The sequence below is a fragment of the Oncorhynchus clarkii genome, chromosome 3 (genome assembly GCF_045791955.1).
Source record: "Oncorhynchus clarkii lewisi isolate Uvic-CL-2024 chromosome 3, UVic_Ocla_1.0, whole genome shotgun sequence".
NCBI classification, from domain to species: domain Eukaryota; kingdom Metazoa; phylum Chordata; class Actinopteri; order Salmoniformes; family Salmonidae; genus Oncorhynchus; species Oncorhynchus clarkii.
In genome coordinates, this window is record NC_092149.1 from 4,126,572 (window position 1) to 4,140,481 (window position 13,910).

Genomic DNA, 13,910 nt, shown 5'->3' on the forward strand with positions numbered 1-13,910 from the left:
CTGTGCTCTGTTCCTCAGTTTCACCTGGCTGTCCTGGCAGGTCCACAGAAGCCTGGCTGTGCTCTTCAAGGGCAGCGCGGTCAAGCCATTCGACCTGGAGTTCAGGAAGCTCTACGCCAGCTCCAAGCCTGTGCCAGCCTTCCTCACCGTGGCAACGGAGCTCAACCTTACCAGGCCGCTTATCACCCATCAAGCAGCAGCCACCTCAACCCCACTGACAAACCTTCCTTGCCCCAGTGCTGGTACCACGACCCAGAACAGATACTTCAACAACCAGGCTATGGATCAACCAACCACCACAGTTGTGCCCAGATTCAACACTCAATCTACTGTTCAACCAACTACCACAGCCCAGCTCAGATACTCTAGCCAAAACCCAACGGTTCAGCTAACTACAACCACCCAGCAAAGACACCCCAACACTCAGCCAACAGCACCACCAGCCTCCCAGCAGAGACACCCCAACACTCAGCCAACAGCACCACCAACCTCCCAGCAGAGACACCCCAACACTCAACCAATAGCACCACCAACCTCCCAGCAGAGACACCCCAACACTCAGCCATCAGCACCAACAACAACCTCCCGGCAGAGACACCCCAACACTCAGCCAACAACCTCCCAGCAGAGACACCCCAACACTCAGCTAACAGCCAACAGCATCAACAACCTCCCAGCAGAGACACCCCAACACTCAGCCAACAGCACCACCAACCTCCCAGCAGAGACACCACAACACTCAGCCAACAGCACCACCAACCTCCCAGTGCTTGGTTAATCAGTCTTACTACACAGGTCCCCGGAGCCACAGGTTTGACTGGATCACACAGAGACGCACTGCAACCAGGCCTGTCCTGTTCCAGAGAACCTTCTCCAGTGATTATAGTACTGGAGACAACCTGACCTGGCGACCCTTTAACAGCAATTACCTTCTTTATGGAGGGACAACCGGCTTGTTGGACAGACACCCACTTCTCAAGACTGGCCAGTGGTTTACTGTTCCTAAGTAACTGAAATGGCATCATACTGAAATGTGACAGTACACCCTGTTTGAGGTAAATTATGTTCTCACAACTGAAAATGGGCAAGTAACCTTCATAGAGTAAATGTGCCTGTTTTGCTTTGCTTGATGCCTGGAGTACAGGAGTAGTACTTCAATCACATCATTATCTCATAAGGATGATCATTGTCTGCCTTCAGGCTGAGAGCTTTGTGTTCCAGTACATGTTAATTCAATGGAGTAAAAACAACATGTCACAGACATGAATTCCTCTTCCACCCATCAACCCTGATAGAACCACACTGAGTGACAGCCTAGTGATGTGTGCAACGCTTAGCCAAGGGCCGGGCCTCTTAACAAACATACCTTCTGACAAATCTTCTGATCCATACACTGTCAAGCCCGAGGTAATGCAGAATGGCAAATCAAAAGTTTATCACACTTTTTCCAAATGGTTCTACTTTGAAATGCAATACAACAATGATCTAATTAAACTGGACTGTAGATTGTGACAATATTTAATTTCATATGGCGGTCAGCACATTGTTACACGCAATATTAACAAATAAATACATTCATCAAAATGTGTAGCCTAGTTGGTCTTTACAGAGGGTATTTTAGGTCCATCCTCCTTCAGTACTCCTGTCTGTACCAGTCTGTTCCACCACCTGTCTTCAAAGTCCTTCAGAGAGAGACCTGCCAAGCTCTCTCCATCCTGGTTGTCCTCTCTCATTCTCTCTGGAACTAGATCTTCTGACATCACCTGAAGGGCAGATCACCAATAACGATGCATGATCAATCTGGTCGGAAGTGTACCTCTTATCTTTTCAAAACATTACAATTGTAATACATCTAAAAGCATAACCATGACATCTTGGTGCCAGCAAGCCACACATTTCCTTTAATTTAAACATACCAGAAGACAAAATACAGGACATTATTTGATGAATAGACACCATGTGAGAACAGTAGTCTATGTACTGTGTCTCTAACCGGTTTCACCTCAGAGACTAGTTGTAGTGTGGTGTCTTTCAGTTCCAGCCAACGTAGAGCCTCATCAGCCTTCTGTAGGGCTCTCTCACTGTTCTGGAGAACAAAGGATGACTGTTGGCCCTTTAATGCCCTGAGGAGGAGTCTGGCAAGGCAACATAGTACAGTCAAACAACCATCTTCACAAGACAAAGACTGTGCTAAACAGTGACATTTAGGATGAATGTGTAAATATGCTCTCTGCTTTAATCCAAAGGCTAATTTCCCCAGAGGTAAAGTAAGACTTTTCCTGGACTAAGAAGCATTTTCAATGGAGAATCTCAATCTGTGTTCGGGAAACCAGTCCTAAAGACTGCCCAACAAACTTGTATCCATGGAATTCCATATAGAATAGGCCAATAGGATGTCTGCTTGTCTCTCACTGATTTATTTACCTGGCCCGGACAAAACACATGCAGGCCTTGAGCCAAACGCCGTCACGCTCTTCCTTCAGTTGCTCCTCAGTCTGAGAGTCAGGCTTTGGCTCTACACCATCTCCCTGTTGAAGAGGACTGGAGCCTGAGGGTGTTGACAGAGACTGAAGAAGATGAAGGTAGCTTTCTGCCAGCTTCATCCAGTGCCACTGGTGGTAGGGGTGGAGAGAACACAGCTGCTGCAGACACGTGGCCTGGCTCCTGAGGTCTCCGAAGCGCTCGTGGACGTTCGCAGTCAGGTGAAGTAGACCGGTAAGGTGACAGGTGTTGGAGGCTTCATTTTTCTGTCCATGGAATGAATTTTCAAAACAACCATTTTACTACCTGGTATACTGTAACCTTGTCCACAGACAAGAGCGGGCTGGCTGGATGACGAGACTAGATATTTTGTATTATTAATGTATAATAAAAAACCATATTATGTTACAATAATGTATAAAGATAAGACTCACTCAACAGCAACGGTTCTTACAAGTGTTTCTGTGATCTCCAGGGCCTCCACTCTCTTCCCCAGGTGACAACAGCACCTTGCCATTCCCTCCATTATGTCCCGTCGAATGGCCAGGTTGCCGTCAGGGATATAGGAGAGGCAGGTAGTGTAGGCGTTTAAAGCTTCCTGGGGAAATGGATATAGTTAACGGATGAGAAAAGCATTTGGATACTAGATGGATATGATAAGACAGTGTGTAACTAAATGACTCAAGGGAAGAGGGGTCAATACCTGGAAGTTTTTTCGCCTGTACGCCATATCAGCTCGAAATTTGAAGATCTTTTGCACCTCCAAAATGTCCTCTGTGTCGATGCTCTCCCCAAACCACTGTTGAAATAGATAACTCGTAGTTAAAAATATCCACACAATGCAATGCTAGCAAAAAAAAAACTGATGCTACTTAACGTTAGGTAGCTGGTTAACACTCACCTCTGCTTCACAGAACTTTGCATTGTAAGTCGACAGTGCAACAACAGTCGGCTTCGCTCTTGATTCCTCGAACACCGAATCGTCAAAGGTGCTACCGAAAATCTCCATTTCAAACGATGAATGACAGCGAATTCAGATTTTACCAACACTAAAAAACAAAACAAACGTCAACGTGTGCAGTGTTACAAGCTAATATGACCGTTGGGAAACAGAAAAATATAGAATGTGTTCCGGACGATATGTTCCAATGACAGACGCTTTACTTTCTTCAATGAAATGCTGTAATATTTTCTATAAGAGAAACTCCAGTCATATTTTGAAGTTAAATATTTTATAAGACACCAAAATACACGCCTTTTCGTCCAAATGTATTGTATTTTGTCCACAAAACAAGTAATAAAATATATATTTGTCTAAATCAAGCCACAGCCTAAAAAAAAAACAGTTTGATTTCAATTAAAAAGCATTGCAAAAATCTATGGCTCAGGGGACTAAAGCTTTTTCCACTGAGTTTTCAGCTCCAAGGCTACTCTGTCTCAACATGAAAAATGTCTTGGTTTACCATAACGTTTGCAAATAAACTCTCTCACTTTTCCCAAAGCACCTCAACATATCCAGAAACCAAACATTGAGCCAAACATTCTTCTCATAGATAATAACTCACTTAATAAATACAGTAGGAGAAAGGAGACTGGCTGACATGATCCATTATAGCTGTAGCTAGCAGAATAGTATGTTAAAAGACAGGTTCAAATATTGTGTGCGCACAATCTAATAGGAAAACTGTTAAAGCATGTATTAAAGTGATGTATTCAACTGTTGGCTATTAGTACTAAACAAGCACCTTTCTAAATATTGAGAAATAGCAAAGAGGACAGACAGGTAAGAATTATTGTACTAGGATAAAAACAGTCATGTACTATGGTCACAATGTCACGTCTACTGTACAAAAAAAAGAGCAGTGCGGATACATTGAGTTGCCAACTGAAGAAGGCAAAGAGCCTTCAAAAAATATATTTTTACACATTAACAGTAAAACGCCATACAAGCTATTAGTTGAAGTTGAGAGACAGGATTAATCATAAATAAAGATTATAAAACCATTAAAAACAACTTTTCTAAGACAAGCACATAATGCTGTTTCATCTGCAGTCAGGTGATTATTTCATGCACTATATGGAGCTCAAAATTCAAATCTTTTACCTTAACTATGGTACAAATAACTGTTCCTGCATGAAAACGTTAACGATTTCACAGCATAACATGCTGCCCAATTTGAAATGTTTATGATGAGCATGAGGTATCCACGATCTTCTCCTCCTCCACCTCTTCTGTTGTCAAGTCTTGATGAAACCCTGCTCAGAAAGAATGAGCCATGCAGGCACATAGGTTTTGTCTCCTCAAAAAGGTTCCGAAGGTTCCATCCGTTTTTCTGTAAAATGTTGTGATGTTTCAACTAGATTCTAGATTGAGATTCTAGAACCAAAGTGACTAGAACTTGGTAAAGCATGTTTAGAATCGTTTGAGAGACCGTTGGTAACTCATCAGGTCCGGGCCAGGCTGTAACCCAGTGACCAGAGCATATAGGACATGGCTTACAGGTTAGCAACAATGTTTTGGTACTACTAATGTGCACATGTCAAAACTCGTCATTTAAAATGACAGTTGGGGAGAGCATAGTCTGCAAACGTTGTAAAAAGAAAAGCAAAACAAACGTGCATCTGAACATACATTAGAAAAACACTTGTTTGAAAACAGCCCTGTATCAAGTCCTCCGACACTAGTCTTCATACATACAAGTACTGCAGTCTGAAAAACAATAAAAGTTCTACGTAATTCAAACTCACGTTACACGTTTCCAAGTCAGCAGAGTTTCACATGATTGAAATAGGGACCCGCATTGTGCCAGTTGGTTGGTGCAGGAAGCAGTAGGCCACATACAGACCATTGATTTTCATTTGTGTCATATCAACACCCAACTTTAGAATTGATCCACAAGGAGAGGGGTAAAGTCAATAAGGTGCATCCTCTTGAAAATAGAATCATTTCAGAGGAGGACAATACAAGGCAGAATACTTAGTTCTACAGCGTTTAAAAAGAGCTCATATTGAAAAGAGACTTGGTCTCCTAAAGCCATTAAAAGGTAAAAGGAATATAAAGGTGCCTAATCAAAGTTGTTTCCCCCCCACAAGAACATGTTAAAGAGATTCTCCGGAACTTTTTGTATACATTTTAGCCAGTAGTTCTGAAAGTAGAGTTCAGCTAAATTGTGAACTACCTCACATCACTGGCATAGAACACAGAGACCTTGCGAGGGGGGCTCTGAACACTGACACGTCCAGTCCAAAGCAGGAGGTTTAAAAAAACACTTGGTAGTCGCAAAAGTTCCGGAGCATGTCTTTAATTCAGTAGTGGGCAAAGTGCACAATAATAAGTGCTACACTGTCAGTTTCCTTCAGAGACACCACAGTATACAGTGCCAGTCAAAAGTTTGGCCACACCCACTCATTCAAGGGTTTTTCTTTATTTTTTACTATTTTCTACATTGTAGAATAATAGGGAAGACATCAAAATGATGAAATAACACATATGGAATCATGTAGTAACCAACTAAAAAAGAAGTGTTAAACAAATGAAAATATATGTTATATTTGAGATTCTTCAAAGTAGCCACATTTTGCCTTGACAGCTTTGCACTCCCTTGGTATTCTCTCAACCAGCTTCATGAGGAATGCTTTTCCAACAGTCTTGAAAGAGTTCCCACATGTGCTGAGCACTAGTTGGCTGCTTTTCCTTCACTCTGCAGTCCAAATCATTCCAAACCATCTCAATTGGGTTGAGGTCGGGTGATTGTAGAGGCCAGGTCATCTGATGCAGCACTCCATCACTCTCCTTCTCGGTCAAATAGCCCTTACACAGCCTGGAGGTGTGTTGGGTCATTGTCCTGTTGAAAAACAAATGATAGTCCCACTAAGCCCAAACCAGATGGGATGGCGTATCGCTGCAGAATGCTGTGGTAGCCATGCTAGTTAAGTGTGCCTTGAATTCTAAATAAATCAGAGTGTCACCAGCTAAGCACCCCCACACCTCCTCCTCCTCCATGCTTCACGGTGGGAACTACACAATGCAGAGATCATCCATTCACCTACTCTGCGTCTCACAAAGACACGGCGGTTGGAACCAAAAATCTAAAATTTGGCCTACAGACCAAAGGACAGATTTCCACCGGTCTAATTAATGTCCATTGCTTGGGTCAGGAAACACGAGCAAGTCTCTTCTTCTTATTGGTGTCCTCTAGTAGTGGTTTCTTCGCAGCAATTTGACCATGAAGGCCTGATTCACGCAGTCCCCTCTGAACAGTTGATGTTGAGATGCGTCTGTTACTTGAACTCGGTGAAGCATTTATTTGGACTGCAATCTGAGGTGCAGTTAACTCAAATGAACTTATCCTCTGCAGCAGAGGTAACGCTGGGTCTTCCTTTCCTGTGGCAATCCTTTCATCATAGCACTTGATGGGTTTTGCGACTGCACTTGAAGAAACATGAAAACTTCTTAAAATTTTCCAGATTTACTGACCTTCATGTCTTAAAGTAATGATGGACTGTCACTTATGGACTGTTTGCTTATTTGAGCTGTTCTTGACATAATATGGACTTGGTATTTTCTTCTGTATACCCTCACTACCTTGTCACAACACAACTGATTGGCTCAAACGCATTAAGGAAAGAAATTCCACAAATTACTTTAACAAGGCACACCTGTTAATTGAAATGCATTCCAGGTGACAACCTCATGAACCTGGTTGAGAGAATGCCAAGAGTGTGCAAAGCTGTCAAGGCAATGGGTGGCTACTTTGAAGAATCTAAAATAAAAAAATATATAACACTTTTTTTGGAGACGACATGATTGTGATGTGTTATTTCATAGTTGTGATGTCTTCACTACTATTCTACAATGTAGAAAATAGTACAAATAAAGAAAAACCCTGGAATGAGTAGGTGTGTCCAAACTTTTGACTGGTACTGTACATACTGGGCCTCCAGGCCCGTATTCATAAAGAGTCTTAGAGTATGTATGTCATCTTTTACATTGTACAAAAGTACAGACTCAGAGCTTCGTAATGGTATATTATACACTACAGTTGGAGAAAGCTACGTAGCTTTAAAAATTGCTATTCTTGTATAACCAGTTTTGCAAAAAAAGCTTTAAGGGTTTTTTTCCACACTTGCCAGAGCTGGAATTTGTTCACACCCTCTTAAGCCTTAGCCCCAACCATCTCTTTAAGGATTCACACGAGCTCATGGGTCAGTCTATGGACTCATTGGAATCTAAAAGGCTAAACTGATCCTAGATCAGCACTCCTACTCTCGAGTCCCTTGGTTTCTAAGTCTTTCCTAGCACAGGAGTCCACATTCAATAGTTAACTTTGGCACCGCGGTTCCTCCAATCAATTTCAATGGGAACCCATAATATCATCTGATTTCACATGATTCATTGCATTCATTCCATGAATGTACTTACAGTACCTTGTAATCTCTATAATAATAGGGATATATACGAGAGACATTAGCCATTAAAAAAAGGACCTCTTAATTGCACATAAATAACTGTGCCGAATACTGTAGATCAACAAATGTTAATTTTCCATTCATTATCATCATATCAAATATTGTATTATCAATTGAATTTCAGCATTTTAATGTCTGACCAATTCATGTAAAATTAGGTATTTAAAGTACTGGTTGTAATTCTTGACTAGATTGACTAATGGCGCTACTCTAGCGCTGTAAAAAGGTGCACATATCGTTTGTATTGGTGGGATATTATCGTTCAGTCTTGCATTCAGACAGTACCTTTTAAAATACGTAAGAGAAAGCGAAATGTGTTTGTGCTGTTTGACTAAATCCAATGTTGTGTTCATTTGGGCACACCATGGCAAAATGTTTTGCAACAGAAAGTGAAACTGGGCATTTCTAAATTGGACAATTCCATGTAGTCCCTCCCTGTTTCAGTCCATTTGGTGCCTAATGAACACAGCCCAGCTGTCCTTCATTACTCTGACTGTGTTTTTCTGGCACCCTGAGAGGGCTCCCAAGAATCACTTTCATCAGTGTCGTCATCCTCCTCCTCATCTTCCTCACCCACCACAGTGTCATCCTGCTCGTCAGGTGCCATCTCATTCTCACCCAGCAACGCTTCCTCTTCCTGCTGGTCCTCGTTTACCTCAGCATCCCCAAACGGATCAGCACCCATATTTTCCCTCTTGTGTATCTCAGCGAACCACTCTCTCACCTGCTCGTATCCCATACTAGACTTGGTCACAAGCTCATCCAGGTCCTGCTCATTCAACAACTTGTGCTTCAGGTAATACTCCTTCAGAATGTCTTTCCCAGACTTCAACTTGATGATGGGCAGTGGTGGTGACTTCTCCGTGCTGGTTGACCTCTTAGCCTTCCTGCTCCGAGACCTCCCCCAGCCTCGGTTACGTATCCTCCTCTTTCTGTTTTTGTTGCCGTTCAGTCCCTCCACGTTGCCGCTCTGGTAGTGGAAGAACCACTTGAGGTTGCCGTTCTTGAAGGAGTACCGGGTATCTCCGAACCAGTTGACTACGTAGACCCTGGGCAGCCCGCTCTCCTCTGACAGCTTGTCATATTCCTCTGTGGAGGGCCATTGGGTACGGACAAAGGCACTCTTCAGAACGTGGAGCTGCTCTGGGGTTTTCTTTCTGATGTTCTTGTCCCCCCTGTTTGGCCGCCGGCCACCCGGAGGGGTCTGGGATCTTTTTCTAGACGAGGTGGCCTCGCTCTCCATCCGCTCTGCTTTCAGCTCAGGTGACTCTGCCTCCACTACCTTCCTCTTCTCTGTGAACCAGGCGTCGATCTCTCTCCGGGTCAGCTTGGTCTCCGTCCTCAGCCGGGTCAGCTCGTCATCAGACGGAGTGCTTCCCTTCTGGTAACTCTCCTCAAGAACCACCAGCTGCTCTGCTGTCTTCTCCTTGAACTTCTGCAATGTGAAGTCTGGGAAGGAGTTCCAGGTCTTGGGGCGTGGCTCTTTCTCTTTGATGGATGGTGTGGGTGTGGGTGGTGGAGACTGAGGGGTCTCGTCGCTGGAGTCAATGACGATGGTGGTGCCGCTGCCGTGACCCCGGGGACTCTGGCTGTCATGGAACACGATGACGTTGCTGTTCTTGGAGTTGCGCTGGTTGTAGCGCGTGTCGCTGAACCACTTCTTGATCTCGCCTTTTGTGAGGCAGGTCAGCGTCATGAGCCTGGCGATCTCCGCGTCGCTGGCGAAGTGGTTCTTCAGGTAGCTGGCTTTCAGCTCCGCCAGCTGCTCCTTGGACTTCTTAGGCCGCATTCCGAAGTGGTCGGCGCTGAGGGCCGAGTTCTCCTGTGGAGTCAGGGAGGGAGGCTGGACAGTGGTGGCTCTCTTCATCTCACTGACCGCTGGGCTGGTCTGGTGGGAGGACATCTTGGGGACCAGGCTGTGGCTTGGCATCCCTGCTACTGTCAAGGTGATGGGTGTGGTCACAGGCGTGCCAACCTGTTCAGAGTTTAGAAAAGTTTCACTCACTCAACAATATTACAACAACTGACAAGACATATTGAGTTGAGAAACTATAAACAGAAAATATTACATTATATCATCCACAATGTCATCAATAAGTACCAACCTGTGTAAAAACCAGGCCTGGCTGCCCTACTATCTGACAGGTCTGGAGGATAGACTGCAGGCCGTTGGCCGCAGCAGAGAGCTGGTGGGCCGGGATAACAGTGATGGTCTGAGGCACCGTGTGCACAGTCCCGTTGAACTGCTTTCTCCTAGCCTCCTCCACCTCAAATCAAAAAGTTTATTTGTCATATGCACAGGATAGACGTAGTGTAAATGGTACAACGAAATGCGTACTTGCAAGCGCCCCCTTCAACAGAGGCGACAACAATTAAAACATATATATTCAAATGAGTGAAAATATGTTTTTTTTTAAATCACAATAAAAACACTATGTCCGCCCCAAAAAATGTAACTCTGGTATAAGACAAACATGAATCTAACAGAAAAAGCACCTCCTCGGGTGTCCAGCTGACCCCGTGCTTCAGACGCTGGGCAGAGAACCAGATCTTTATCTGTTCCTCACTGAATTTGGTCTGAGCCGACAGACCCATGATCTCTGACACCGAAGGGTACGGGAACTTCTTGTAGGTGTTGACCAGGACTGTGTTGGTATCCATGGATTGGTTGTATGAGGGGATACTGCTGACGGGGATGAGGAGCTGGGCTTGGGCGCTCTGCGGGGAGGGAGGGAGAAGGAGAATGCAAGAGAGAGAGAGAGGTTTTAGTCACTTATTTATCAGTAACATTACAATAGTATCAACAGCAGTGAAAGGTGATTTGTTTTATACAATTTACAATTTCAAAGAATTTGAAAATATGATCACCTGCTGGGCCTGCAGAGCTGAGAGGACCTGGGCCAGACCAGGGGGGAGCTGGAGTCCAGACATATTGGAGCTGAGGACAGAGGATTTCTTGTGCTCTGCAGACATCATATTGGGAATGTTTAGGAGAACACTGTGTTTCATGGACTCGGTGTAATGTGGGCTCATCTTCTCTACAGGAGTGAGGGAACCCAGCCCCAGAGGTGCTTCGATAGGCTCCTGCTCCCCTTCACTCTCTCCCATCCCGTCACTCTCCTCGGCTGCTTTCAGAGACACGGCGATCCTCTTCGGTTCCGATTTACCCCTCATCTTCATGATGGGGGTTTTGCTGAGTGAGATGCCAGCTGATGCGGGGTCATCGCTCTCTTCCGTCTCATGCTGTGTGTATCCCCCATCCGAGAGAAGGTCACTGAGCGTCTGCTCCAGGGTTGGTTGGTTGCTGCGTTTCACTCCTGTGCAGGTGACACCGTCCTCTCCGCTGGAATGACTGATGTCGTGCTCTGAAAAGTAAATTGCTCAGCTATGTTAGTTTAACTACATCAGAGAACGAGGGTCATTTTCAGGAGTAGAGCACACCATAGCAGATCGGTGTTGAAACAGTAGGTCAATATGGGCATTTCATATAGGTTTCAAAAGCTTTTCTCCTGTTTAGTGCCTACAGAACCAAATCAAATCACATTTTATTTGTCACATGCTTGGTAAACAACAGGTGTAGACTGCTTACTTACGGGTCGTTCCCAACAACGCAGAGAGAAAGAGAAGAGAAAAGGGAAAAATAATAACACAAGGAATAGCACCTGGCCGTGCTGCTGCTCCAGTTTCAACTGTTCTGCCTGCGGCTATGGAACCCTGACCTGTTCACCGGACGTGCTACCTTGTCCCAGACCTGCTGTTTTCAACTCTCTAGAGACAGCAGGAGCGGTAGAGATACTCTTAATGATCGGCTATGAAAAGTCAACTGACATTTACTCCTGAGGTGCTGACTTGTTGCACCCTCGACAACCACTGTGATTATTATTTCACCATGCGGGTCATTTATGAACATTTTAACATCTTGGCCATGTTCTGTTATAATATCCACCCGGCACAGCCAGAAGAGGACTGGCCACCCCTCATAGCCTGGTTCCTCTCTAGGTTTCTTCCTAGGTTTAGGCCTTTCTAGGGAGGTTTTCCTAGCCACTGTGCTTCTACACCTGCATTGCTTGCTGTTTGGGGTTTTAGGCTGGGTTTCTGTACAGCACTTTGAGATATCAGCTGATGTAAGAAGGGCTTTATAAATAAATTTGATTATATCCAGAGTAAAGATAACTAGGCTATATACAAGGGGTACCAGCACCGAGTCAATGTGCAGGGGTACGATGTAATTGATGCAGATATGTACATATAAGTAGGGACAAAGTGACTGGTCAACAAGATAGATAATAAACAGTAGCAGCAGTGTAAGGTCAAGAGGTCAAGAGTGCAAAAAGGGTCCATGCAGATAGTTAGTCCGGGTAGTTATTGGTTAACAGTTTTATGGCTGGGGGGGGGGGGGGGGGGGGGGGTTCTGTTGGTTCCAAACTTGCAGAAAGAACAGTCTATGACTTGGGTGGCTGGAGTCTGACAATTGTTAGGGCTTTCCTCTGACACCGCCTGGTATAAAGGTCCTGGATGGCAGGGAGCTCGGCCCCAGTGATGTACCGGAACGTACGCACTACCCTCTGTAGCGCCTTGCGATTGGATGCCAAGCATTTGCCATACCAAGCAGTGATGCAGCCAGTCAAGATCGAGCCAGGTGATTAACATTTCAAGAAAACAGGTGTGAGCAACATGTTGAAGATGAATAAAACCCTTCCCCACCTGTCTCTGGGTCAGTGGAGACCACAGCGGTGTCTGTAAGTCCCTCTGCAGCGCTCTCAGCTCCATCCTTTCCCTCCCCCACCTGCATGTCTGCATCCTGCTCCTCCATCACGTTAGAAGAAGGCAGGACCATGCAAGGTGTTGTTGACTTCCTCCTGCTTGCCATTTTGTAGGTAGGCTATCCTCCAAGATAACTTTGTGTAAAGAGATGTGTCTGGAATGGATTTGACCTTCCGCTAGTGATGGTTTGATTCACATTCTAAAACTTCCAATATTTTCATCTGTGGACTGAAATAAAAAAAATATGTATTTGACAGGTTCCATCCAATATAGCGTCACTTGAACAGCTACAATATGTATGGATTACTGTATAACGGTAATAGTACGTTCATTGTACAGTAATTACAGTGAAGTTGAAATGTGTCCTAGCTATACCACCTTTTGCATGTGAAACCTATTACAATGATTATTTCTGCACACTAGTGCAACTTGTTTGTAGCAACTGTCTAGTTTGTAGTAGCTGGTCATTTACAATACGTTTGGACCCAATTGCTCTTAATGCCATTTGTTTATGCAGAAAAAAAAATTATATGCAGTGTGACTATAGCAAATTGATTTATCTTATTAGATTGCTAGCTATCCAGATCTAGCTAACTAACCTAGCTTCCATTTCTGCATCTAGCCAGCCAGTTTACACCTGGGATAGACATTGCGCTGGAAGCCAAATACTGTAGCTAGCCACCACAGAACAGCAGCTGAGTTTGCGTGTACTTACCAGGACAAGAGGTAGCTTCTGCGCAGGCTCTCCTGCCCCCCGCAATTTGTCTTAGGTTCTCGTCTAATGTTAGCTAGCCTACCTCTTGTACAGTTCAGCCAGAGCTCTCTGCCGGACTGCAGTAGTTTTGCTCGGAGGCAGGCGAGTCCAGTTCACCGCTGTCTGCAGATGAAAACATGGAACATTTTCGCTGCAACAGTTCTTTTCCCGACTGATATCCCTTTACAGACGTATTTTAAAAAAGGCAGGAAGCCACGACATTAGTCACTTCAAGTAAGCCATTTGTCCATCAAATTATATCAGTGTTTTTTTTTTTTATGGCAGTTTAATGATTAAGCGGCGTCATCACGTTAATGCGGTACGTCTTGACGTCATTCATAGGCGACATCTGTCACGCATGCATAGAGAAATGTTGCTTCAAATAAAATGTCTATCAACGAATACAAGCATTTAAAAAGTGACGGTCCTGACGTTTGTATGC

The 13,910-nt window shown here is 44.4% G+C and overlaps 2 protein-coding genes across 3 annotated transcripts; both read right to left on the reverse strand.

Annotated features, from left to right (window-relative positions):
• Positions 1–1,054: 1,054 nt before the first annotated feature.
• On the reverse strand, positions 1,055–3,552 carry LOC139405641 (uncharacterized protein C8orf76-like). Its single transcript, XM_071148057.1, has 6 exons — positions 3,383–3,552; positions 3,185–3,280; positions 2,936–3,079; positions 2,425–2,747; positions 2,003–2,135; positions 1,055–1,763 (listed from the first exon to the last, which is right to left on the reverse strand). Exons 1-6 carry the CDS (start codon positions 3,488–3,490, stop codon positions 1,593–1,595), a joined length of 975 nt encoding a protein of 324 aa, XP_071004158.1. The 5' UTR covers positions 3,491–3,552; the 3' UTR covers positions 1,055–1,592.
• Positions 3,553–3,763: 211 nt separating this feature from the next.
• Positions 3,764–13,777, reverse strand: LOC139386607 (zinc fingers and homeoboxes protein 1-like). Of its 2 annotated transcripts, none has more exons than XM_071132323.1 (6): positions 13,430–13,777; positions 12,655–12,942; positions 10,819–11,315; positions 10,447–10,668; positions 10,056–10,217; positions 3,764–9,925 (listed from the first exon to the last, which is right to left on the reverse strand). In XM_071132323.1, exons 2-6 carry the CDS (start codon positions 12,818–12,820, stop codon positions 8,435–8,437), a joined length of 2,538 nt encoding a protein of 845 aa, XP_070988424.1. In that variant the 5' UTR covers positions 12,821–12,942; positions 13,430–13,777; the 3' UTR covers positions 3,764–8,434. The 2 variants fall into 2 exon arrangements, with proteins under 2 accessions (XP_070988424.1, XP_070988414.1); XM_071132313.1 differs by having other exon boundaries at positions 10,468–10,668; positions 13,430–13,736.
• Between the last annotated feature and the right edge of the window lie 133 nt (positions 13,778–13,910).

Excerpts from the sequence above, each read along its gene's own strand:
- LOC139405641 (XM_071148057.1), bottom strand. The coding sequence starts at position 3,490 with ATGGAGATTTTCGGTAGCACCTTTGACGATTCGGTGTTCGAGGAATCA. Across the intron at positions 3,080-3,184 it reads ACAGGCGAAAAAACTTCCAG|GAAGCTTTAAACGCCTACAC; the intron begins GTATTGACCCCT and ends CCATTTCCCCAG. Across the intron at positions 2,136-2,424 it reads ATGTGTTTTGTCCGGGCCAG|ACTCCTCCTCAGGGCATTAA; the intron begins GTAAATAAATCA and ends TTGCCTTGCCAG.
- LOC139386607 (XM_071132323.1), bottom strand. The coding sequence starts at position 12,820 with ATGGCAAGCAGGAGGAAGTCAACAACACCTTGCATGGTCCTGCCTTCT. Across the intron at positions 11,316-12,654 it reads CTCCACTGACCCAGAGACAG|AGCACGACATCAGTCATTCC; the intron begins GTGGGGAAGGGT and ends TTTACTTTTCAG. Across the intron at positions 10,218-10,446 it reads TCAGCTGGACACCCGAGGAG|GTGGAGGAGGCTAGGAGAAA; the intron begins GTGCTTTTTCTG and ends TTTTGATTTGAG.